Below are 27,787 nucleotides of genomic sequence, written 5' to 3'. Positions count from 1 at the left end.
ATTGCAAAACAGAAAAGAAAAACCATCCCAGGATACATGATTTTTACATAAGTTTTCTAAAAATCATTAAAGCTTACCATATGAGGTATAAAATTTCTGAACGCTGAAAGCAATTTTGCTTTAGGAATTTATTTACTACATCTTATTATGATGGCTGCCATATTTTTGTTGACGTTTTCCCAAATCTACTCCGTATGTCAAAAATAATTAGCAATGACAAGAATTCAAAATTATTTATCACTCATTTTATAACCTCTACACAAAAGGGAAGTAAACCCATTATTCCTAGGGGAGTCAGAGTGGCACTCCACAAGGTATAGAAATAAATCTGTTTCTATAACCTTAATATATGCAGCAAAGAAATTTAGCCATCTCAAGATCATTTGCTATACACATTTTTTAATGTGACTCTAAAAACCTATTTCTCATTCATCTGTTTTCTTTCAGCACTCACTACAAAATCATCTGTTAGTATCAAACACAAGAAGTAATCTTTTTGCAATACAAATAAAATTTTAAAACTGTAAACTTAAAACTCTATTACAGCAAAAATTTCTACTGAAACATTTGTAACTTCCTTATAAAATAAATTCATGCAAGAATTTACTTTTAATCCAACATTTATTCTTATCACTCACCTGAGAACACAGTAGCATAACCAATTCCACAACTGAACTACTAGACTTCATGCAAACCAGACCTATTTTAAAGAGAATTTAAAAGAAAAATTACAAAGCATAAAACAAATATGAGTGATCTGTTATACAACTTTATCCAAACTGGTTTTTAAAATAAAATTAAACATCTTGCTAAGAACCAAACCCACACACATTTGATCCTAGGAGTAAACAAGGTACTCTGTAATTACTTGAAACCTGGTATCAAAACTACCACAATTTTTTTGTAAACTACTTCATTTCAGTGTTCAAACTACTAACACACTTATTAGAATTCCACATATAATGACATTTCACAATACTCATAGAAATGTGCACAACATATGCCATATTGATCAATATCATCTACATTTTGTTTTGGAGAGAGTTGATTGTTATACATGCAGAGAAGGGAAATGGCTCCCTGACCTTTGCTTTCTCCACCACACTCTCTCCCTTCAACCCTCTAGCTATCAATCAAGTTTCCATTTTGTTTCATGGCAGCAGACATCCCAAACACTCTTATTAGTACCTTGACCTGTGACCTCACACTAAACCTTAACAGAAGTGCAAGCATTCTCTGTTATATATTCTTGATTTCTTGTAAATAAATTCATTTACATTTTCTCTTTTCTGTTTCCTTTAGGTTCACCAAAAGTATCCCAGGAAGAAACTTTTAAACAATTAATACATAGCTAAAGACTGCCTTAGTTTGATTACTAATAAAATCTAAAAAAGTACATTCCAAGAACATTTTATAACCAGTATGTTAAAAAAAAAAAGCAATGCCCATAATTAAAAGCATTAAATTAGTACATTACTAATAATCAGAAAAATGTAATTTTTCATTCTGTATATTTTTGAGCAAACACAAGTTTGGAATCCAGGGTTTAACAACTAAAGTAATTCCTGGTGGCCTCTTACACACCATACAGAATTATCTTCTTTCTTTCTTCCCATTAAAGCTCCTGCAGGCAGCCCATTCCATCCTATTCCCTTTCTTTAATCTTCTATCTCTGTAGTTCTTCCCCCTTACCTCTTTTAGTCATGTTGGCTCATACCTGCTAATGGCACACATTGCCATTCTGTAGCCTTACAAATAGCATTCTCATTAAATAGGTTATTTCCCCCCTTCGCTTTTTAGAAAAGAACCATTTTTCTCAATGGTTTGAAAAAATATTTAACATAGAAATAATGATGGTAATAGTGTTAAGCACCAGCATAAAAATTAGCCACAGAACATCTACATGTTGCATTAAGAAAGCAGGTCATTAACCAGACTAAATTATGGTTTCTGTAGAGCTTGAAATGAGCATACCTCTGCAGGCTAATTCCAAGGCCAAAAGGAAGCATACCAATAGTCCATCTGTCATTGCTGGTGTAGCCTTCTGCTGGTCTAGAACCTTGCCACTTTCCATAAAATGTACCAACTATAGGAAGTTCCATATATTTCAACCTTAAAAGCTACTACTTCCAAAAAGGAAATTCAGATCTTTCTACAATTAGGTCATTATTCCTAACTGCTATATTCAAAGGAAACCAGAATTCCTACCAACTTCCATTTCATGGCAAAACATTTGGGCTCTCATCTGGCTCAGGCTTTGGTATCCACTCAGAAAAAGAACAATAATGACACAAAAGGCCTTGGGCCATGAAAAGTTAGAATTCATTGATTAATGAGTTGAGTACTCAATAATAGTAAAATAAATAACATTTCACAGTTTGATTAGAACAATTCATGTTTTTTGGACTGGGGATTTGTAGATTTGTAAAGGATGGGGAGAAAGACCAGGATGGATGGTATATTAAATTTTAAATGAAAATGGGCTTTAGAGGACAAAAGAGACCTTATATTAGTCCTTTAATTATAAGTTCCCTGCTTAAGGGCAACTAATACTGTAAACAAAAATATATAACCTTGAGAGTAAATAAACAAGAAACATCCCCAATAAAGGACTTGGCATCAGGTTACACAACTTAACTGGTTTGTTTTTTTGTTTGTTTGTTTGTTTGTTTGTTTTGCCTTTGGATGACACTGGTTGCATGTATGAAAAAGGAATAAATGAATTATAAGCCAGTAAATCTGTCTTCAAATTTACATTCAGACTCTAATAATTATCCAAAGGAGGCCCTAAAACAACACTTAGAGTGAATTTGTAAGTTCCTGCAGAAGTATCAATTTTCATTTTGTATAAAAACGCATCCTATTATCGCCCCAGTTAGCAGAAAGCAAACAAGTTATTACAGGCTCAGAGATCTGAATAGGCATATTACCTAACCTCCCTAAAAGCCTCTCAGAATAATGGTAGGGTTAATTTTGCTTGGTTTTATTTTTGGTTCATTTTTCTAAGATACGCAATTTCAGTCTCTTCAAAAAAGACAAACTCAAGATACCAAAGCCAGAAGTTTTACACTCCTCTGGAGTTTCATTACCAAAGATGACTATAATTTCTTCACCAAAGACTATTTATCTTACCTCTATTACTAGTGCTTTTCTTTACCACTAAAACTCAAAAATATTAAATGACTTACCAGATATTAAGCAAACAACATAACATTTAAACCCACTGATCTGTCTACACTTTCAAGCAGGCAGACCATGACAAACAGTCGTGACCATCTGCCTTATGGAATGTAAGAAGCCTTATTAAAAATATACAAATTTTGAGCCACCTAGGTGGCTCAGTTAGACAAGTAACCAACTTGGGCTTAGATCATGATTTCACAGTTTGTGAGTTGGAGCCCCGTGTTGGGCTCTGTACTGACAAGGTAGAGCCTGCTTGGGATTCTTTCTCTCCCTCTCTTTGTCCCACCCCTGCTCACACTATAATACACACACACACACACATATACATTATATTATATATATTTTTAAGTCATCTTAAACAATTTACAGGAGGGATAATTATAAACAGCATTAGAAATTTTGATAAGAATTTATGCATAATAAACTCAAATTCTTATTCTATATTTTCCTGCTTTTAAAGGAATTTGTATATATCCTGCATGAGCAATGCCCTTTGGATACAACTAAGTACTCCTCATCAATCTGTAAACAATATATCCATCTTGTAAACACTAATTCCAAATTTCAAGTAAACTTCTAATAGGTTCTAGCTTATCATTAATTCTGGTCCTTTCTCTTGAACTTACATCATCAGATAGTTTGGAAAAGATGAATCATTCAAAATTTTGTTGAAAAGAAGACAGCCACCTTCTTTGATCCAGCATTGTAAAACATTTTCTTCTTGAGACTTTCAAACACCATTTAGAATGATCAATCCACTGAATTTTTTCATTTCTACATGAGCTTTTCCTTCCAATCATTTTCATATAACACATTTGCCTTTTTTACTCACTTAGAAACTATACCAAGTAAACTGTGGTGTATAACTATCACGAACAATGGAAGAACACGGTCACATGCCTTTTTAGCAAAATAAGATGTTCCAGGTTCTTGTCAGAAAACATTGCATAAATTTTGAAGACTGAAATCCTTTCTATTGAATGACATGCTGAGAAAACCAATTTCCTTTTTACACAGAAATATACTATGCACTAATGAATTCTTGAGTTTGATAAAATTTATAAGTGCTGTTCTCTGTCTCTTTAAATTCATCCTCAGATGGTCTAATTGTAAAATGTCTTTTTCTGTCAATTTTATCACCATACCATTAGAGCAGAAAATAAACAACTCTGAATTCTTAAATTCAATGAAAGTTGAAAATCAGACCACAAAGATAATGTCCACAGAATTCTTTTACACCAATATTCCTCAATTTTTTTTTGTTACTGCTCTCCACTTGGGAAGCCATTTCAGACCATTTTTTTCTTAACTATACCCCTATGAAATTCTAATACTAAAGATGTACTATATAGATGTATGTGGCCCTTTGGAGGGTCACAAATCATTATAATACCTAAAATGTTTTTGTCCCACGCCCCCCCATACCAGTTTTTGCTCTCACTGAGAAACAAATTTCTATCTTCTAAAATATGATCATGTACTTTGAGAAATGCAGTAAAAACTGGGGGTGATCTGATAGTGATGATTTGTTTTCCTATCGTGGCATAAATTCTAGGGGCAATTCCAGTACTCTTGTATTCTTATTATTTTAGTCCTTACTATCGTTAGCAATAACTGATGAGTAACAGTGAAATAGCAAAATGTTTTAAGGTATAGGAAAACTAAGACCACAAACACCCTATAACAAATCTTAGATTTATAAAACTTGTCCAATGAACTTACATATGGTAACTCTAAGATGGAATATATTTTTTAAGTAATTTTCTCTTTGTATTTGGAGGAACTCTTTAAACAATAAAATATTAATCCTTATAAAGGACTGAAAAAGAAGGTTAATATCACTACAATTGAGACAATCAGAAAATATGTGGTTCTAATAAGCATGATGTAATATTAAGTATTACCTCTAATTAAACTTTTAAATCTAATTTCAAGCCATCAGAAAATGCATGGGACAGAGAAACAATTAAATGACATCACCAAGAAACAATAGCATTAAAATAGTGGAAGAATAGGGTGAAACTATTTGATATTAATAAAGACTTAAGAGACATAACCAAATGCAATAAATTGATTTTGACTGTATCTTAGTTAGAAGAAAACCAATTATAAAAAGACATCTAAATGAAAATGAATATGAACTGAGTATGATATGGCACAAAACTATTATGAATTATTAGGTGTAAGAGGAGCAATTATGATTATAAAGGAAAATATCCTTTTTTACATGGACTATTAATTATTTCAGGGTAAAATGACAAAATGTCTGGAATTGTCTTAAGTACTAAAGCAAAAAAAAAAAAAAAAACAGAGGTAGATACAACAAACAGCAAAACAAAAATGGTTTGGTAGTTGGCAATAAGTTCATGGTTATTATAAATATGCAACATATTTAAAACTGCTTAAATTAAAAAATTATTTAAAAAATGTAAAAGTAGGGGCACCTGGGTGGCTCAGTCAGTTAAGTGTCCCTCTCTTGATCTTGGCTCAGGTCATGATCTCGCCATTCGTAAGATCGAGCTCCCCACATCACGATCTGCACTAACACTGCAGGCCCTGATTAGGATTCTCTCTTTCCCTCTGTCTCTCTCTGCCCCTCCACTGCTCGCTCTCTTTCTCTCTCAAAATAAACTTTAAAAACTTTTAAATACACACACACACACACACACACACACACACACACAAATATACAGTGTCTGGTCATACATCTAGTGACTGGCAAACACAGGATTAAAACCAAGGTTTCCTGTCTTTGAGTCCAGTGTTTTTTGTATAGTACCATGCTGCAAATACCTCTACTCAAAACTTCTTTATTTCACAATGCATAAAACCACCAACCAAAACATTCCTCACAACTTAAAATACAGACATAAGTTACATAAAACTCTTAGATTTGTTTGCTATTTTAATGAACACAGTCCAATGAGTAGGCACTGCTCAGGTTTTTAGATAACAAGGAAGATGATGCACTATTGCTTACTGGTTTATCAGAATTTACCAGTAAGAAGTTGATAAATTAAATTTTATTCAGGGATCCAGAATTGGCAAATTTAGTACTTCTGAGTATCTAAGGTGATCCTATTTTGTTTGATCTATTATAAAACTCAAAGACCAACTAAAAAGCAACAATGTCTTCCTACACCAAAAGGCTGTAATTAATAATTCATTTTATATTAATGAAATATAGTTCCTAAGTTGTCACACCACTTTAAAAAAATAAACAACATGTGAAGTATAAATTACGGAGACGTCCTTTAATTTTCCAACTCATTATCTTTCAAATCTTACTACTTCATTAGATCAAATAGTCCATGCATGGCTAAATAAATTATATCCTTTGGCAGATAATGTAAATTTCTACCCCACATTAATCAAATATTTCTAAAACCTGAACTTTTTCAAATAAATTCAATGCTACCTTTTCCCTCTATGGAAATGACATCACTCACCACCAACCCCCTATACATCTATAGCAGAGATGATAATAAAATTCATGTCAGCTGAAGCTTATTACTTACAAAGTGCTGGTATCTCCTAGGTAATGCTGAGATACAGATAACTTACTAAGCTATTAACCTACCTATGCCTTGAATTTCCATATCCTTATTTCTATGAAAAGAGTGATTTTTACAAGTTTTAAGAAATTCCTCAAGAGATCATCTACTGACCATAGCTCAACAAAAAAATATGATAACTAAAGCTGTAAATCAATATTTAAAGAGACTGGGCTATAGATATTCTATTTTTCCATGATTTTTCAGCTTTAGGAAAACAAAAGTATTTTATCTTAAACCATCAACCATGGACACAGACAAGCCAGAGTTTGGCAAACTTCTAGTCCAACACTTTGAATACAAAAATCAATTCTGTATTATCACTGATGAAAGTCCTCTAGCTTATCCTTAAAAATTTTTCATTATAAGGATGAAGACTGGTATTTTGAAGTCAGTCTATTAAGCTCTCAAAAAGAATTGTTTGAAAAGCCATTCTCTACTGAACTGATACCATTTGGTTGAGTTACCCATTCTATTAGAAAACACTGAGTACGTAACAAGTGCCCCTTATCAGGAAAAAAAAAAAAAGTCCCAAAACTTTTCATCCAGTCCATAAACAGCATGGTTTCCAATTCACTCAGCAACCAACTCTACATGCTATCTAGTTTAACACAATCTCAAAGTATGCTACTTTGAAGTAGAAATGATCCAGTAATCTACGTATGATATAAGCAGGATAGAGTACAAGACTACTGCTATTTCCACTTCTTTATAAAACAGAATTCTACTAATAAAGATAAATAACACATTCCTCATTTACCTAATATGTGGCAATACACTATTGTTTATCTGGATCTTAAGTTCAAGTAAAAGCCTATATAAATACTAACTACTATAACACTAATCTTTCCATCAATGCATTAAGAAAAATCTAAGTCTTAGTTCTTTGGTTCAGTACATACTTTTCTATTTCATCCAATTCACCGATTAAAAAATCTTGAACATATAAGAATATTAGACGAGACATATTCTTCACAAGATATAGCCTCTGTAAGAATCCTTGTCAAAGGATGAAAATACTTGAGCAATGAAACTCCATGCATCTCATATTTTCCATTTAAGTTAAGCTTGAAATTTTAAATATAAATTTAAATATATATTTGTAAAGTGACATACAGAAAAATCACTTACTTGTTCCTTCTATTAGCAATTCTTGCCCATGACTACCCAAAAGTGTCCGAGAAAGAAAAGGTGCAAAATCCACAAAAATCTCTCGCAGAAGAGGAGCTGCCTTTTCCAAAGCATGTTCAAGTCTCTCTGTAATACTAATGAAAAGATGTTAAGTTACCTGAACTTTTCATTAGAATTTACAACTTTCAGTTTTTAAAATGAGCTTCCACAGAAATGTAAAATTCACGAGAAATTAAAAATTACATAAGGACTCATTATTGCTATACATATCATTCCTTCTGCCTGGATTGCCTTTTGTTAGTCAGTTCTACATCATCATCCCCAGCCCTGACAAACAATCTGGTAAAAAACCACTCCAAGGATAAGCTTTTATAGGAAATCTTAATGGGTCAGTTGAGAGCACTTGATTTTAATTTTAGCACCATTTTAACCTAAAAAAAACTCTAAGTCCTTATCAAATTTGTCTGTTCACCAATAAACCATCAGCACTTTGAGCTCAAGAACTATGTCTTCATTTCTAAGTTCTCAGCTGCAGCATATAATACAGACTCAATATACGTTTATAAACCTAATCACTTTATATTCTTTTCCATTGACATCTACGTCTATATCAGTTTTTTCTTTCTTTTTTTTTTTTTAAGTTTATTTATTTTGAAAGAGAGAGAGAGTGCAAGCAGGAGAAGGGCAGAGACAGAGGGAGAGACAGAATCCCAAGCAGGCCCTGTGTAATTAAGAATTTGTTATTCATGCAGCACTTACTTTAATAGCCACTTCTCATAAACTTTTTATATCTCATAATCTTTAAAAAGGAACTTCTAAAATGTTCTAAATGTCACTTATATTTAAAAAAAGTAGAAAAAATAAAGTTTTTTTTTAAACAAAGAGCTGTAGCTAGAGAGTTTAAAGAGTCATCAAAAGAACAAATCACAAATATCCAATTAGCTTAAATACCTCATATTTGAAACTTGGTCTTCTGGAACTGAACCAACTGTTGGAACCGAGGGCAATTTTGCATTAGATGATCTACCACCTGTAAAAGAAAACAACCATTACAGGAATTTTCTGTTTTTAGATACAAAGGTTTAAACAAAAAACCTATCTTTATAACAAATCAACAAAAAACAGAATGCATTTTTAAATGTCCATTATAATTTAGATAACATTAAAATCTACCAATTAATAAGATCTTCCTTGAATCATTTGTAAATCTTAGTTACAAGTTTGATCATTACACAAAGTAACCCTATGATCCACCAGCTGCAGAGGTAATAGAAAACTAAATTCTGACTCATTCAACCAGAGTTATGATTTCTTGCTTTTTTTTTTTTGTAGTTTAAGTTTATTTATTTTGAGAGAGAGACAGAGAGAGCATAAGCAGGGGAAGGGTAGAGAGAAGGAGAGACAGAATTCCAATACAGGGATAGAACTCACAAGCCATGAGACTGATCTGAGGAGAGATCAAGGGTCGGATGTTTGATGGACTGTGACACCCAGGCGGCCCCCTTCAGTTATGATTTCTTCTATTCGACAAGTGGCAATAGAGATTTACAAGTAGAAACTCAAAATTTACCCTTAAATATGTATATCTCCATTACCATGAAAACTGACCTTGAACACCAAATAACTTATGCTATACCCTGACTGCTCCTAAATCTAGTCCAACATAATCCAGTGAATATCTGAGAAACACTTCTTAAATGATTCAAACAGAATTTATACTCTTTCATTTGTGTCCACACTGTAATAAAAACATAATCTGTTAGTGTATTTGTAACACAGCATGTCAAATGATTTTTTAAATATCCTTCTTCCTACAATACTAATCTTTTTAAAAGCAGAGACTTCCTTTTCTTTATCCATATCTCTAGAAGCCTAGAGAACCTGACGATAATAGAAGGTCCTCAATTTATGTTAATTGCAGAAATTATTCCTTTAATCATTTCCATTTCCCATATTTTACAGGTCCATCTTCCCACCTGGTATATGCTTCTCTATTTCTTACTTTTTATGTCCCTCTTTTTATTTAAACTACCGTGTAAAATTAATTTCTACCATGTGATCTTATTTTACTCTCCAATGAATATTCTCAGATACCCTTAAATACTCTTGTATATTTTTCTGAATGGCCAATTCATCCTCTTACAGTATAAAATGTTCAAACTATGTTATCCTATACAAGAATAATCATCTTTGTTTTCAACAAATACCTGTGCTTATCACATTTACTTGGCAAGACAAAAATAATCACCATCAAAGTAATTCTGGAAGACTTAAAGAATGGATAGGAACACAAAAACATACATTATGACAAGTCTTTTTTTTTTTAATTTTTTAATGTTTATTTATTTTTGAGACAGAGAGAGACAGAGAGAGTGCGAGCGGGGAAGGGGCAGAGAGAGAGGGAGACACAGAATCTGAAAGAGGCTCCAGGCTCTGAGCTGTCAGCACAGAACCCGATGCAGGGCTTGAACTCACAAACCGCGAGATCATGACCTGAGCCGAAGTCAGAAACTTAACCAACTGAGCTACCCAGGTGCCTCACATTATGAAAAGTCTTGAAAAAGTGAATCTAGAAGACTAATCTGGAGGATAATTTACTGAGGCTTAAAGAGTTCTAAAAGCTCAAGAAAGTAGGGGGAAAATAAAGTTCCTGTTTAAGAATCAGGATATATGGGATAGAACGTTCAATTTAAGCTAGGAGTAGGACCTAAAGAAACAAAAGCCATTTGCTTTTTCTAAGGCCAATATTAGGAAAAAAAGAATACACACATACAGTGTCAAATAATTTCTCTATAACATAGGGACCACAAGAGTCACTGAAATCCAACTGGAAAGATAATCCTAACAACCTGGAGTCCATAGGTACGAGAGACATGCACATCTTACTTGCATTTGTAATTCAGTAAGTAAACTTTCCATTTCCGAAAGCAGTATCTTAAATGGATGTCAAGTTAGTACTTGTGTAAATACAGACTGAAATCCTATCACAATTCTGTAGAGGAACAGTCCAAAAGAAGACAGGAAACATATGGAAGCAAATGAGAAAAAGAATACACAAAGCAGAGGGGCACCTGGGTGACTCGGTTGAGCTTCTGACTCTTGATTTCAGCTCAGGTCATGATCTCACAGATCAGGAGTTTGAGCCCTGTGTCAGGCTCTGCACTGAACATAGGGCCTACTTGGGATTCTCTCTCTCTCTCTCTCTCTCTCTCTCTCTCTCTCTCTCTGCCCCTCCCCCTCTCTCTGCTCCCCCCCTCAAAATAAATAAATAAACTTTAAAAAAAAAGAATATGCAAAGATGATACAGAAGAGGGGCTTAAAATATCTTGGAACCTATGCATTATCACAGATCTGATGCTTTTGATTTGTTCTCAAAACCTTAGATATAGGTATGCTGGAAGAACATAAGGAACAAATTGATCATGATGAATCAACACAAAACAATACTACCATGTAATTTTTTCACAACAGACAAAAATGAACTCTGTCCAAATAACAAAGATGGCCAAACATCCCAAATCCTAATATGAATGACTGACTTCTTTATAAATTATAGCTTTGGGCTTCCACGCTTCTAGATGATATTTATTAGGATACCTTATCACAGAATTAATTACCAATGCTTCCTCACAATATTCAAATCAGAAGGAAGCCCACTTCCTAACCTCTCCCTAAAATCACCTAATACAATCTAAAACCCTATAATAAACCTTTTCTAATACTCTATTAGTGAGATGTCCCAAACTTCCTCATCATGTGTGTGCATTCTCCCTCACTTAACTAACGTATTCAACGAAGGGTTTATTCCTGGTGGTCTCTGGTTAGAGCACATTGATACAAATTTTAAATGAAGCCAGGCAGAGAAAGATAAAAATAATCGGATTTTTTTTAGAAGAGCCAGAAATAAATCTGTAAGTAAGAATTCTTTTCAGTTACAACCTATTTATCAAAATAAAATGCACATTTTTCCACATGATAGCACTTCTCAAATCAACACATTTTACAATCAAAGGCATCTTAAACAACAGTAGCCAAAGTTGAGACCTAATTGTAAGAGAAAACTGGATACAATCAAGAAAGCAACAGATTCAAATCTGAGATATGGTAAAAGACTAAGGAAGAACTGTTTAACTGAAATCTTCATTCTGCCAGTCTACAACCTCAAGATCACAAAAACTAGAGGCCTAGAGGAAAAACAATTGTACCGTCTCAACATACTGTGTAAATATGATTTACTTGTGGTGAAGGTGACTGTCTAAAGACTAAGGGCCCTGCTGTTACTTGGTTCCAAAGGTATAAGCCACAGGAGACCATCTCCATGACTTCCCTCACTACTAAAGGACACCGAATGTGGCAGTAAATGTAATTGGACTTAAAAGTTTAGAGCTTCTATCTGAGAATCTATAATCTTGCGTTACAAGTGGAATCACTTATTTTCCCAGGATGACTACAATGTAAAAATGCTGTGCTTTAAAGAGCAAAAGGACCCTCTTTTCCAGACCTTCTTGAACTAGTCAGACTTGAAGCAGTTAGCTTGAAGAGATCAAGGAAAGTATTTGTACCTGAATGGGTGCTACACTGACCCGGAGCAAGGTATAGGAGCCCAAATAATGTAAGGAGGGCATTTAGGTAGAAAAGAAAACTAAAAAAAACTTTGAGGTAATAGTTTGAAATTAAGGGCATTTGTGTGAATCCATGGTTTCACTACAGACATATATAAAAGTATATATTAAATATATTCCTTCATTCAAATACATACTCCTATATATATAGTCCCTAGTTCTTTCAACTGAGAGGACCTGAGAGCAATATTTGAACATCCCATGTCCAGATCTTGCTCCTAAATACTATTCTTCACTAAGAGAGAGAAATGGCTGATTCAAGATCTCTGGAAGAAAAGTACACAAAGATCTTGAAACACCTGGCTTTGTTTTTTTAGAAAGCAAAGATATGCCCACAGAATAATAGGCTGTCATTCACAAACACACAGAAGCCAACTTGAAGGGACTACCATAAATCAAATTGGAGACAATTTGAGCATAAAAATAAATAATAACTGATTCAACGCATCCAGTAAAATAGGAAGCCAAAAGGCCATACTGTTATGATAAAGTAACAATCTGAGGAACAGGATATTTAAATAATTTCAAAGCACCTTCCCACACAACACTTATTAATTACAAAAGGGAAAGACTAACAACAATATAGAAAGTTGGCAGTTACATGTTAATCAAATAATGCAAGGGGTCATCATTGGTACTGTGACAAATCAAAATTGTAAACCATATGATGAGCACCAAGTGATGTATGTAACTGTTGAGTCACTATAATGTACACCTGAAACTATTAACTCTAGTGGAATTAAAGACAGACAAAATTGTGTGCCACGTGATTAGATTCTTTTCTTCTCCACCTGTTCCATAATATTCCTACCAAAGAAATATATCATAATCTGCTTCTAATAATGAGTATATATCAGACCAATCAAAATTCAAGGACATTCATTTGAATCATTCCCAGCTCTTAACCATAATAAATAGTGTTTCGTATTTGTTTACATAAATCTATATGCACTCCTTGATTTTTTGGAGGTAACTTCCTAGAAGTCAATAAACATACACTTTATTTATTTACTTACTTACTTATTTATTTATTTGAGAATGCAAGGATGCCAGGGAGAAGGGCAGAGGGAGGGAGGGAGGGAGGGAGGGAGGGAGGGAGAGAGAAAGAGAGAGAGAGAGAGAGAGAGAGAGAATGAATCACAAATAGGCTCCACGCTTAGCACAGAGCCCGATGCAGGGCTCAATCCCATGACCTGAGATTGTGACCTGAGCCAAAATTAAGAGTTGAATGCACAATGAACTGGGCCACCCTGGAGCCCCAAACATACACTTTAAATATTGATACATACTGCAAATTGCTCTAAATAAAGAATAAGCCATTTACACTTCTTTGACTACTAGCAAAATTCTATGTATTTTCCTAATTTACTGGAAACCAAACAGGGAACAACTACTACTCTGATCTTTTGAGCAGTTTTGTTAGAATCTTTCTTCTTCATAATTTGTAATTATTATATATAATTAGTTGAGATTGTATTATTCATTACAAATACTTCTTAAGGTTGCAGTGGCTGTTGTCATGCAGAATTCTAGACTGTTCCCTTTAAACCATTTTACCAGTATGATACAGAAAATAGAAATACCACCGAATTTTTAACATGATTGTTAGGATGTTTAAATTAAAAAATGTAAAGCACCTAAGATACAGCAGATTGGCCAATGTTACTTTCCCACATTTCTGCAAGGCACTACAGAAGAAAAGTCGAGTGCTCTTCTGAGTGACTCTACTATCTATTCATGATTCCTGCTATTCATTTTGAGTCAAGCTTTCTATTTACACATTACTTACCTATTACATTCTGGTAATAAATATAAAAGTTCTTCCACTCTCCTCAGCCTGAAATCCACTTCCCTTCCTGCTTTCAAAAAGAAATGCTAGGTCATTCAAGACCATAGCCTTTCTCTTCCTCATCTAAAGGAACCCACTAACCTCTCAAGTTCTCAGCCATCAATCTCTCTTATAACTCCCAAACCAATTTCTTTAGATACCATGTTCTACACTAGCAGAAAACACTTCCTCGCCAGCCACCTACAACCTAACCATTCTCAAAGTGAACTCTAGCTCTATCAGTATTAGGCCAGTTTCCCTGATAATAACTACCCTTCAGGGGTTATTATATGATTGAAATGTTTAGAGGAAGCAGTAATGGCTCTGCCACTTACCAGCAGTGGGACGTTGGGCAAAGTTACTTAAGCTGTCTGCTTTATTTTCCTGATCTATAAAATGAGCAGTGATACCTATATTTCACAGAATTATTTTGCACCTAGACATAATAAATACACAATGGTACTTTCCTACCTGCTACTCTATGACTATCTTTAAAGTATTTAAAGTTATCATGTTTCCTTTAGTCTGTACTTCAGAATGAAAACACACCCAAATTATTCAATGATTATTCATGTGACATTAAATATAGGTAACTTAAATGAGATGAAGCTTATAAAGTGCCTTTTAAAAATTTCACTCTAAAAGTCTAGAAGCTATAAAGCAAAGAATCAATCCTGGATTTAACTGTTATAAAAAGTAGATTTCCAACAATTTCATTTATCACATCAATATAAAACAAAACACAGTCATAGACATTTAGTAAATAAGGCCACTGTATTTTAATGAAAATGCTTTCATTAAAAACCCAACCTAGGTAGCTTAGTCAGTTAAGCATCCAACTCTTGGCTTTCGGCTCGGGTCATAATCTCATGGTTTGTGGGTTCAAGCCCTGTGTCAGGTTCTGCATAGGCAGTGTGGAACCTGCTTGAGATTCTCTCTCTCCCTCTCTCTCTGCCCCTCTCCCACTTGCTCACTCTCTCTCTCTCAAAATACATAAATAAACTTAAAAAAAAAAAAAAACCTGTATTGCCACACAACACTCCCACAATTTCCTCAGGCTCACTTCATTTATATCTGGGCATTTTGATTCAACATACATTCTAAGTAAAGCAAATACCTAATTATGAGTATAAATAAACAGTCAGCCTATAACCGGCAAGTATCTGGGACAGCTTGACCTTCTTTAAAATATGCTTGGTCTTCAGGCAGATCTAGTTCAATAATCAGCAGTTCTGATTACCAACACTCAGCCAGAGATTCAAAAATCTGGACTGTCTGGGGCAACTGGGTGGCTCAGTGGGTTAAGCATCCAACTCTTGATTATGACTCAGGTCATGATCGCATGGTTCCTGAGATCAAGCCCCGTGTTAGGCTCCATGCTGAGCCTGGGATTCTCCCTCTCATTCTCTCTCCCCACCTCTCCCACTGGGCTTTCTCTCTTTCTCCCAAAAATAAATACATAAACAAACAAAATTAAAAAATAAATAAATAAATCTGGACTGTTAGATCCTACCCCCCCTTCCCCACAGACTTGATTCCTTTGGGGGAGAACACTGGCAATCTTAGACAATTAACCTTTGGATAACTACTGAGCCTCCCTCTTAGAGTAAGACTATTCCTAAAGATGAAGTGTGAATCTCTCCTTTCCATAACACATTCCCTCCCCATTCCGGTGAAAATCAGAGTTGACTTTTCTTTTCACTGGGATTTTTACTTATTGGTGTCTTCTCTCCTCCTCACCATCCTGCTCAATTGAGAGCTAATTGTACATAAAAATTGTTAACAAACTGAGTGGAATCTATCCTAATGCATACGATTAATTTTAAAATGAAATTAAAATACAGATTTCACCATAATAACAACTTTTTTTTAGTACATTTGGCAATTCCCACTTCACAATCAAAAGTTCTCCATTTTCTAGTTTCTTTTTTTTTTTTACAAAACTTCAAACTAGAAGGCAAAAAAGGGGAAGTTGAAAAGACTCTTTCACTGTTCAGTACCTGCCATTTCTGAGACTCAGGTCCAATCCTTCTATTTCTATACAACACTCAATGAAGTACTTCAGAGATAATGACACCTCCAATTCTCTAAATTCTTGACACCAATATATGATCACTGAATCATAACTGGCCACTGACTTTCATACCTGGTGATTATTTCCGAGTTTTATTTTTTTAATTGCTGGTAGTTTTTAAAGACCATGTTTATTTAGAATATGTCAGATATTTTCTCTGAAAGAACTATTAGTAGTTTTTCTTGAACTTTTCTGAAGCTGAAAAAAAGGAACACATCAAGTCCCATTTATTTAAAAGGAAAAACAGGGGCGCCTGGGTGGCGCAGTCGGTTGAGCGTCCGACTTCAGCCAGGTCACGATCTCACGGTCTGTGAGTTTGAGCCCCGCGTCAGGCTCTGGGCTGATGGCTCGGAGCCTGGAGCCTGTTTCCAATTCTGTGTCTCCCTCTCTCTCTGCCCCTCCCCCGTTCATGCTCTGTCTCTGTCCCAAAAATAAATAAAAACGTTGAAAAAAAAAAATTTTTTTTAAAAATTAAAAAAAAAAGGAAAAACAAATAATAAAGCTCAAGAAAACGTTTGCATGAAGCTCTAGGTAGTAGTTATAAAACAAAAATAGCTTTTACTGTGCTAATTGACTCTAATTGTAATGAGCTGAAATGCATATCAAAAGCTTTAAGAAGACAAAAAGCAATGGTGGTTCTAAATAAAACAATAACAAAAATGCTTTCCTGACAGTACCCTAGAAATGATGTCAATTTTCAAACCTAAAAGACACTAGAGCAGAAGGAGATTGTACAAAATGGTCTTTTTCAATAATCAGAGAACACTTTACTAACAAAGATAAAAGTGTGAGGGGATGGGTTAAATATAGGATGGGGATTAAGGAGTAACTAGGTGTTTTCTGGAATCACTAAATTGTACACCTGAAGCCAATATTATACAATGTTATTAACTAACTGAAATTTAAATAAAAACTTTAGAAAAATCAACTATCAATAATTATAGGAGGAAAACACCACATGAAAAAAATAAATAAATCAGCAATTTCATAAGGATTGTCCTTCATTTCTCCCAGAGGGGAAAAAAATGTAATTTCCAAATCATTCTGCATGCTTTAAATCATAAATCTGCAGATAAAATCATAAATGTATGACTAATTTATTATTTTAAATTAACATTAAATATTTTCAATAGACAATCACGCATATGTAAGTGAAGAAGCTACTTTGAACATGTGGAACGATACAGACTTATCTTTTCCTTATCCTTGCACTGATAAACTGGCTCCTTCAAACTGACAATTTTCCAGACATTCAAAAGAACAAAAAGGAAAATGCAAATACATCATCTGTCTAGGATCCATCCAGGGAATAGCCAACTGTTTATTCAAGGTCCCTAAGGGTCTAAATAAATAATGTCCTTTACAATAACATACCATTAAAACAAATGCCAATATTTAAACCCTAAACACTGTATTTTTTAATTTCCCTCCCTCTTCCTTTCTCCTCCTCTCTCTCTCCTCATCCATTCTGGGCCAGTTGCAGGAGGGAAAGTCTATATGCCCAGTGGAAACTCTTTATTAAATAATAGAAATTTGTATTGATTAGTAAATATAAGCCTCTTGAGTCAAATTTCATATAAAGCAAAGAATCAAATACTTTTCTTCTACATTAAAAAAAAACATGCCAATTAATAATGTGCATGGCTGGTAACAGCCATAATAAACAGAACAGAGCCTAATATTCTAATGAGGTGTATAATTATTATATTTTGCAAACTAGTAAACATGCAGCATATAAATTACTGAAAACCAGTCTATTTAGTTCCTTTACTGGGTTAGCTTCACTTTTGTTTTGTTCATTTATGCTTTGCATCATGGAAGGATAAATACCTTAGCATATCTGAAAAAAGAGTAATGGCATGTTACCACATAATGTACTGTGGGCAATTAAACCTGTACTGATAAGTAAATTTAAATTTTCCCTATTTTGATAGATTTACTGAAACTGTTTTCTCTTTTAGCTTTCTTTGAAAATATGCATACACAAAAAAAAGAAAGAAAATATGCATACACAAAGGGTATACCTTGTTCTCTGATGAATATCTTTTACCAGTTATTAAGAGTAATTTTCCATTGTTGTTAATAGACTATACTTTTTTGCTAATAAAATACTACAGAAGCTAAGGAATATTATTCAAGCTAGAATCTGACATTTGTGTGATAAAATTTCATAGTTTTAATAATGTACACTATTTAAAATGTAAATGTACACATCTAAAAAATTTTTTTGCAAAATTATAGATTTGGGTGATTTTTTAAGTATAGGTGACACAATGCTACATTAGTTTCAGGTATACAACACAGTGATTCCACAATTCTATACATTACACTATGCTTACCACAAGTGTAATTACCACCTGTCACCACACAATGCTATTATAATATCAATGACTAGGTATTTCCTATGCTGTATGATTTATTCATTCCGTAACTGGAAGCCTGTATCTCCCACTCCCCTTCACCCATTTCACCCATTCCCCCCACCCTTCTCCTCTAACAATCGCCAATTCATTCTCTGTATTTATGGGTCTGTTTCTGCTTTTTTGTTTTTGTTTTGTTTTTTAGTTGATGATGATAATATGGCAGAAGAATCTTTGACTTCACATTAAGCTGGCAAGCTCTAATTCTTTTTCTGGGATCCAAGTGTATCTAATCCTAGTTTCTCTTTAATTGTGCCACATGTAAATTTAAGAAATCCCATTCTGATACCAAAATTTCAAAATAGTTTAAATGTTTCTGCTATAAAAGTCCTGTTTTATGTTTTATATTTACATGGTTTCTTCCAAGGAAAGTCCCCCCCCCTTTTTTTTTTTTTTTTTGCTATTGTACTATGTACTTTCAAGTGTATTTTTTACTAACCAATAATCTATTAATGAATTTGAGCCGTTCATTTTTTGTTGCTGACTCACTATAAAACTTAGAACTGAAGTCATCCCAAGGCACAAAGGTTTAAGATCCACAGGGACATATATTTATTGTATCTTCATACAAAGAAATACAAGATCAAACTAAGACTAATACATAACTTACCCAGATCTACAAGAATAAATTGCCCAGCTCAGCATGCAATTACAACTATCAATTCATCCACAAATCATTTTTTCCAAATAATGCTTGAACCAGGAGGAGGAAAATAAATACATATCGCCTATTTTTTTTAATTGCAAATAACTTAAATCAAGAGATCTACTAAAAAGAACACAAAAATCTCTCAGTTAAAAATACTGACAGCAAAGAGATAAATATTTGTGTGGTCTGGATTCCAAGTGAAAAAAGAACAGGGTACATGGGCTGGTGGCAGTAAACAAAAGTATGTAAAGTGAGACCGTAAGAGAGTAAGAAGTACAGTGACTGAAAACACTACACTGAGTTAGATTTCCCTTATCAAGGTAGTAATGTTCATGTCAGCAATTAAGAGAATGGAATAGAAATACCAATCTAAACTGGAGACACCAAATAACAATGACAAGAGGAGCACAGTGAAAGAGGAAAGGAACAGTCAGATATGAAAAACAGATGATGAAAACAAAGACCATCAACACAAAGATTTGGAATGACTTGGAGAGGAATTTTTTTTTTAATCCAAGGGTTTTAAGAAGAAAAAGGAAAGAACTAACAATTATAGCACAAAATGGGAAAACCTGGGAACTATATGAGAAACATCACCACTGAAAATTATACAAGATTTAAATAATGGGGGAAAAGAGTACATCATGAGCTGGATATAGGGTTTTGTGGGGGTTTGCCAAAATTATAATAGTCTTAAAAATAGCAAATTATTTTGTAATTCTGGATATGGCTCTTCAGGGTGAGTTTCTATTATAATGGATTTACTGGAAAAATTACAATGTTTCAGAAATAAATTTATCATACTGTTTTATATCCAGTACTGCCCATTTATCTCAGCTGTCTCTTATCTCTTCTAAAGACTGCATGATTTAAATTTTGAAAAATATATTTAAGACAAATCACAGGATCTTACTTACTTTGTCCCATAAACTGAAGTAAAAGAGCAATGTACTCAAAATAAGATGAAAATATTTTACTCAGTGTACAGTGAACCTCTAAAACTTAAAACATTTGCTCAGGGAAGTTACTAGAAATTCACTATAACTGAGTTTAAAAGATGGCATACAGTTTCATAGATATTAGTGACTTCTGCCTTTTTCCCAACTGAGGCAGATCTAGAAAAATCACAGTTCATTTTTTAAGGGTTTTGGATGGGGGTGAAAGAACAGAAATTAGCATCCTACCCAACATAGATTACCAAATTGTTTCTCTTCCAAAGAAAAACAAAAGCATCAGAGTATAATGGAGCAACAGGAAAAGAAAAATCTGGTAGAGTTCTACTTATTTTCTTTCATATTTTTTCACTAAAACAATGAAGAAATATTATAACAATGTACCACACTACTGCAAGATGTCAAAAACAGGGAATAAGGAGGGAATGGCATTGAGGTGGTGTATAGAACTCTGTACTTAACCACTCAATTTTTATGTAACCTAAAACTAATCTAAAAAATAAGGTCTAAATCTTGTTGTTGTTGTTGTTGTTGTTGTTGTTGTTATTTTTAATTTTTAGTAAAACAAAAGGCAGGACAAAATTCGGTACCACTACTGCAGATTTTAGTTCCAGGTGGAAAATTCTTATCAATAACTATTTTTTTCCTAAGTATAAACATAATACAGAATTACTGATAATATTCTGAAAAAGATACTAACATTAAACTTAAAACATCAAAATTGCCAGTAGTTCAACTACATGGAAATAATCTAGTAGTTTCAGCATACATTGCCTAGCTTTTTTTCACATATAAAAAGTATATACTTCACATAGCTACGATTACATGGTATATAAAGTATTGCACATATTTTTTTACTTAACCAACTGTGAACATTTCCTCTTATCACTAAACATTAAGAAAAATTATTATGTTTAAGTGGAGAAAATATTGAAATACTTGATGTAATTTATTTGATACTACTCAAATTTACTTAGAAAATTATGAAACAATCAACAGTATAACATGAAAGCATAATGATTTACAACATGCCTAACCAAATATCTTAACTTTGCAAAAATGGAATCTAAAAACTTATTTGTTCAAATCACTAATAACTAACTCACCAGGTGATTCTCCTCCTACATCTGAAGCTTGGGGTGAATCTACTGAAGAAACCACACTGACTGCATTGGTAGGGAGACTCGTATTAAGTACAGAAGGTAAGACTGATGATTTTTTTGTTGCAATGATGACACTTCTGTAATAAAGTAAATAGATTTTAAAATACGAAACATCACTCAAGTTAATTACATTAATTTCAAAATAGAAAACAAACTTCTTTTTTTAACTTATTGATTTATATTTTGATGTACAATTTAGAATATTCTCTCAGAAAGAAATCTCTCCAATTTTGGCATATTTATTTGCATTTCAATTTTTTAGAATGAAGACAATATTCTATGGAAATACAATAATCCATTACATTTATAGAACTTACAATTACTATACAATATTCTTTAAATTTATGATCATCTTTAATTATCCAACTTAAATAACAAATAACCACAGGTATATAAAAAAGGAATTTTGGCACTCAAGTGGAAAAGTAATTAACTTTTTCTTAACCTCAGAATTGAAGCAGAAAACTCAACATGTTTCTACATGGATTTTAAAGCACAACTAATTTGAAATCATAAAACCTTAGAAATCTTAAAGGTAAAAAAAAATGCAGATATAAGTAATTTTTAAAACCTACATAATCAAGTTTCTCTTTTTAACCCCCAAAGACTATCTTTTGACAATATTATATGGAAAAAAAACAATGCATAGGTATAAAAGCTAGATGCAAAAAATTCCAAATAATCAAATTCATTTTGTCTATTATTCAAACACAGGTATTTATATACACCAATTTCAATTAAAGTGTAATACTTTATACCCAAATAGTAACTAAAAGACCTTATTAGGCATAACTAAAAGGCATTTTTAATTGAAGTTAGCTCCATAAACATGCAAAAACCCAGTTAATGAGGTAAAGAGGACAGCTGATATATAATGCACTCCCACAGCAGTGCTTACTTTTAATTACCTGGTGTTAACCATAAGCCTAAAGTCTTCAACATTCAATTTATTTAATCACATCTTTTGTTGACAATATTGTAACTGCAAGCTTCAAGTATTCCCTTAACAGCTTTAAAGTATTCAGTTTCTAAATAAAGTTACTTAGATACTTGATCCCAATAAATGTATTCAAAAGTGGAAATTATTTAATTCCAGTAACTCAAAAATACATTTTGTTTTTGTTGTTATACCAAAGAGAGATAATGCAACGCGAAATAGGTTCTGTTTTACTTCAATGCCTATCATGTGATGGCAAACAGTGTTGCCAATTAAATCAAGTTCTCTTGTGTTAGGCATGGTTTATTCAATGTACTTGGGGGTAGCCGGTGTCACATCATTATAAGGGTGACTGCCAATGTTAACTATACACTAAAAAATAGAAGCAACAGCCACCTGAGCCCTCAATCCAAAATGGTGTGCTTAAATCATAGTAGCTTATATCAGATGAAGACTATTGACTTTAGGGGGAGTAGATATGACCGTGTGTGTGTGTGTGCACACACGGGGAACACTCAAAACAATACAAAAAATAATTTATATATTTCCTACTCGAGGCAGAAATTCATAAACCTATTGTTTAAGAAAATCTCTAGCTGCATTCCCTAGCAACCTATTTTGGAGTGAGGAGTACTATACAGAATTTACTTTCACATTTCTTCCCAAAAGAAAGAACTGGCAAGACCTAGATCACTCATATATGTAAGCACTGAAATGAGCAACAGAAAATAGTATTGAGAAAGCTGAAATTGTTTTTTCCATAACTGAAATTTAAGACATAGTAAAACTACCCTTTGTACCAGCAATTCCACTCTTAGGAATTTCCTCAAGATAACTTTATGCCCACAAAAAATGTGTACAATAATGTTTAAGAGGCCTTATTTAATAGCCAAAAACCAGAAACAGCTCAGAATTCTTTCAAAAGAAAAATGAGTAAGTGATAAGCTTATATACGAAAAGATCCTCAGCAATTAAAAGAAACTACTAATAAATGTAACATAGGTGAATCTCAAAAGCATTATGGTGAGTGAAGAAAGCCTCATACATAACACAAATTTTGTATTTCCTTTCACATGAAGTTCTAGAAAAGGCAAAACTAATCTATGGTAGGAAGGAATCAGAAGAGTAACTGCATCTAGGGGATGGGGACCGTCATTGGCTGGGAATGTGCATGAAGGAACTTCCAAGACTGATGATGTCTTGATTGAGGACTTGGGTCACACAGGTGTACAAATCTGTCAAAATTCATCAAATAATACACATTAAGATCTGTGCCTTCCAATGCATGTACATTTTACCTTAAAAAACTGTACTGATCTCTAGTTTAAGATCTGCATGGTTAAATGTTTATGAAGTGAACTGATGTCTGCTGAAACACATAAAAAAATAAGATGGAGAGAGGAATGTATATAGGGAGAATTACATGATGAAGTAAATAGAGTGATGGAGTCTATGGATGTTCACTGTACAATTCTTCTGTATATTTGAACATTTTCGCAATAAAATGTTGGAAAACTAGTAACAGAAAAAAATCTACTACAGATGTTCGTTCCTTAGTATGTACAATCTCTGTCCAAGATGGCATGGTTAGTTAAAGGTAACAAAAAACTTGATCTCATTTTTTTTTTTTAAGTAGGCTTCACACCCAGCGTGGAGCCCAGCACAGGGCTTGAACTCACAACCCTGAGAACAAGACCTGAGCTGAGATCAAGCTGGATACTTAACCAACTGAGCCACCCAGGAACCCCTTGATCTCATTTCTAATCCTTTAACCTATTACCATTAATAATTCTTTCAATCATGTATAATACTTATTCTTTACTACAGCTCAGTAGATATCTATTTTCCAAGATCTGTCTCATATTCTCACCCCTAATACATCTGAAGTATGGCTACCTACATGAGTTTACATTTAATCCAGCATTCCTTACAAATTTCTGCAATATGCTCTTATGATTCCTGAGCATGTATGTTATTTCACAATTCCAACCCTTTGTATATACTATTCCTCAGCCAAGCAGCCTTCCCTTTATCCCTGCTTGCTAGGAAACTTTTCCTTCTGACCTTTCAAAACCTTGTTTAAAGGTAAGCCTCCCCAGGGGTGCCAGGATGGCTTAGTCAGTTAAGCGTCCCACTTTGGCTCAAATGATCTCATGGTTCATGAATTCGAGCCCCACGTGGGGCTCTGTGCTGACAGCTCAGAGCCTGGAGCCTACTTCAGATTCTGTGACTCCCACTCCCTCTGCTACCCCTCCCCTATTCGTGCTTTGTTTCTCTCCCCCTCTTTCTCTCTCTCAAAAATAAATAAACATTAAAAAAAATTTTTTTAAAGGTAAGCCTCCCCAGAGTCTCCAAGTCAACATTCATAATGCACTATTCTTTGTGTTATATAAACTATATAACACTATTCTGTTATATAAATTTATAAATCATTAATAGCTATGAATTAAACCGATGATATGCCAAGAATTACTACTAAATTCTCCAAAAAACCCTTACATTTTACTTCCACTTTAAAAATTAAAATAGTAAAGCTCAGACAGGTAAAATAACTTGCCAACATAAATGCCCCACAATTCCAAGTTCGCCCAAACAAGAGCTTTTATTTGAACTGTTTTCTCATATTGACCTTTTTCTTAAGTTTCATTGAGATATATGTAATTCACATATTACACAATTTAAGTGTAAAGTTAAATGGTTTTTAGTATGTTCACAGAGTTGTGCAACCATTACCACAATCATTTTAATATTTAAGCACAATTCTATAGTATAATCATCTACAAGCAATGGTAGTAAGGATTTCCAAGATATAAAATTATGCATGTATTACTACCAAAATAAAATATCTATGTGCTCACAAATGGAAAAAGTTTTCCTTTCTTTAGCCCACTTAGTACATAAGTGGGAAATAAACTGAATCCATTTCCAAAATTTTTGATTCAAACCATTTCTGAGGAAGCAAAATAATTATGCTTCAGCTTTGGGCCACATAAAACCAAAGAAAATTCCAAGTCATAATAATTGAAAGGACAAAAAGCAGTCAGCAGACTTCAGGATATTTTCCTTTCCTTTACTATTTTCATTATTACAAAGTTTCCATCCACATTGAAGGACTAAAATCTCCAGTAGAGGTGATCTTTAAGCCCTCATATTTATCATGTATGTAAGTACAAATTTAAACTAATAAAGCATGTCCAACAGTTTAAAAATTGCAGAAATTTATATTTACCACTACTTAAGAATGATCATTAAAGGACTAAGATTTCACGTTTTTCTAAAATGCTTTGGAAAACACAAAGAAAATGCAACATGCATCTGGCACAAGTTTGAGATTCTAGGGATATGTCTGGCATTGTTCTCAGGGTGCAGTTTAAGTTTCTATTAAAGAGACTGATAGAAATCCTTGTTAATATTTAAGGAAATAACTCTAGATTTTTAGTAACTGCTATCAACTTTGACAAAAACACTTGAAACTGTTTGGCATAAAGAATTTGTAAGACAGATATGTCTTTTAGTTTTATAAGCTATTTTTCAAAACTGTCAATTAAAATCCAAATATTAAAGTATAAGACTTTACATGTTATAATTTTCTTTACAAACTCACTAACTTTAATGAATAATTAGTATCTGTGAGGCACTGCACTAAGAATACAGAGGAATTATTTATATTTATAACAATCCATGAATTTAAGTACTACATATTATCATCCCCATTTTACAGATGATAAAGAAGTAATTTTCCTAAAGTTAAACACACAGAAAGTGTAAACACTGTTGACTTTTTTTTATATGAACAAGGGAGACCTCTGTGAAAGTTTCTTTTTATTTAGCCACAACAAAGAGCAACAATGACTTCCAGATCACTAAGGTTCAGAAGTTCCATTTCAAAACAGTAACCAGTTTCAAATATCATAAACTTTCACATAAATGCTATTTTATTTAGCATGCAAATAGTTCACTAAAGGAGAAAAGAGCATTTTAAGCCTAGCACTTTACTCCCTTAGGATCTAATTGAAAAGCCAGACAAGCCCTTGAACTTTATCAAGATAAATCCCTGGCATCCACTAATCACCACAGAGGATCTTCAAATTAGATAAGAGCAAGAATTTTGGCATGGGAATGAACACAAACACCTTGCCATCCACAAAGGCCCACCACCTGGCAGCCTTTCAGCAAGGTTCCACTCATGTAGCTGTTACTCTAAACTTTCCAGCTATTGCTTGGAAGTTGATAATTCTTAAGATATGAGGAGAGTTGTGATTTCTGACACAGCATTCCAGAGATAAATACATGATCAGAGGGATGCTTTGAAATTCCCAAAGATATTCCACTGGTCTACAGCTGCACGAAAATAGTTTTTCAAAAGGTGTCTCTTGCTGAGAAAAAGAAGGGGAAAAAACAGAGCACTGTGCTTGCCATCAGACAATATGTTAAGTGCATACTAGACATGTAAGTTCCAAATAACATCCTGAAAAACGCTATCACAAAAATTCCCCCTCTGGATTCTATTTCAGTAAACCCCTTACTACGTATTACTAAGGCATGGTTTCCTAAATAAATTTATAACTCACTCACTGAAGACATACTAAAGCATAGATTTAATTCCTATACAACTTTAAAATAAATAAATGCCAACAATTTTCAAATTTGGGACATTTAAGGAAACTTTGCCTATATTAGTAAGATATATTAAATTGAAAAATCTACTTCCCCTTGAGGCACCTAGGTGACTCAGTCGGTTGAGTGTCCGACTTCAGGTCATGATCTCATGGTTCATGAGTTTGAGTCCCACATCAGGCTTACTACTGTCAGAGCAGAGCCGCTTCAGATCCTTTGTGCCCCCCTCTACCCCTCCCCCACTTGCATGCACGTGCACCCTCTCTCTCTCTCAAAAATAAATTATTTTTAAAAATCTACCCGCAAGTATTTGACTACTCAATCTAAGATTAATACAAATTTAAACAAATTATAATAATTGAGAATATTTTAAAAACTAGTTATGTACACCTCTTCCCACCCTCAAAATATAGCCATTGCTATAAACAGTTTTAAATATACTCTTTGAGGGGCGCCTGGGTGGCTCAGTTAGTTGAGCATATCTGACTCCTGATTTGGGCTCAGGTCATGATCCCAGGGTCATGGGATCAAGCCCTGCATCCAGCTCTGTGCTGCTTCAGATTCTCTCTCTCTTTCTCTCTGTTTCCTGCCCCAGTAGCACACACACTCTCTTGCTCGCTCACTCCCTAAAAAATAAAATTTTTAAATAAAGGAAA

At 33.6% G+C, this 27,787-nt stretch overlaps 1 protein-coding gene across 5 annotated transcripts in view; it reads right to left on the bottom strand.

Moving 5' to 3' along the window:
• The window catches only part of LRBA (LPS responsive beige-like anchor protein), a 789,117-nt gene that overhangs the window by 536,300 nt on the left and 225,030 nt on the right, over positions 1-27,787 (bottom strand). For all 5 annotated transcript variants that reach the window (XM_030312933.2, XM_030312936.2, XM_030312937.2 and 2 more), the window contains exons 31-34: positions 21,521-21,654; positions 8,820-8,898; positions 7,869-8,002; positions 639-700 (exon numbers count right to left, since the gene is read on the bottom strand). In XM_030312933.2, the coding sequence (XP_030168793.1) occupies positions 639-700; positions 7,869-8,002; positions 8,820-8,898; positions 21,521-21,654 (409 nt within the window). The remainder of the gene's footprint in view (positions 1-638; positions 701-7,868; positions 8,003-8,819; positions 8,899-21,520; positions 21,655-27,787) is intronic.

The sequence above is a fragment of the Lynx canadensis genome, chromosome B1 (assembly GCF_007474595.2).
Source record: "Lynx canadensis isolate LIC74 chromosome B1, mLynCan4.pri.v2, whole genome shotgun sequence".
NCBI lineage: Eukaryota > Metazoa > Chordata > Mammalia > Carnivora > Felidae > Lynx > Lynx canadensis.
Note: the sequence above shows the minus strand (reverse complement) of the source record. Positions and strands in the feature narration are given on the sequence as shown.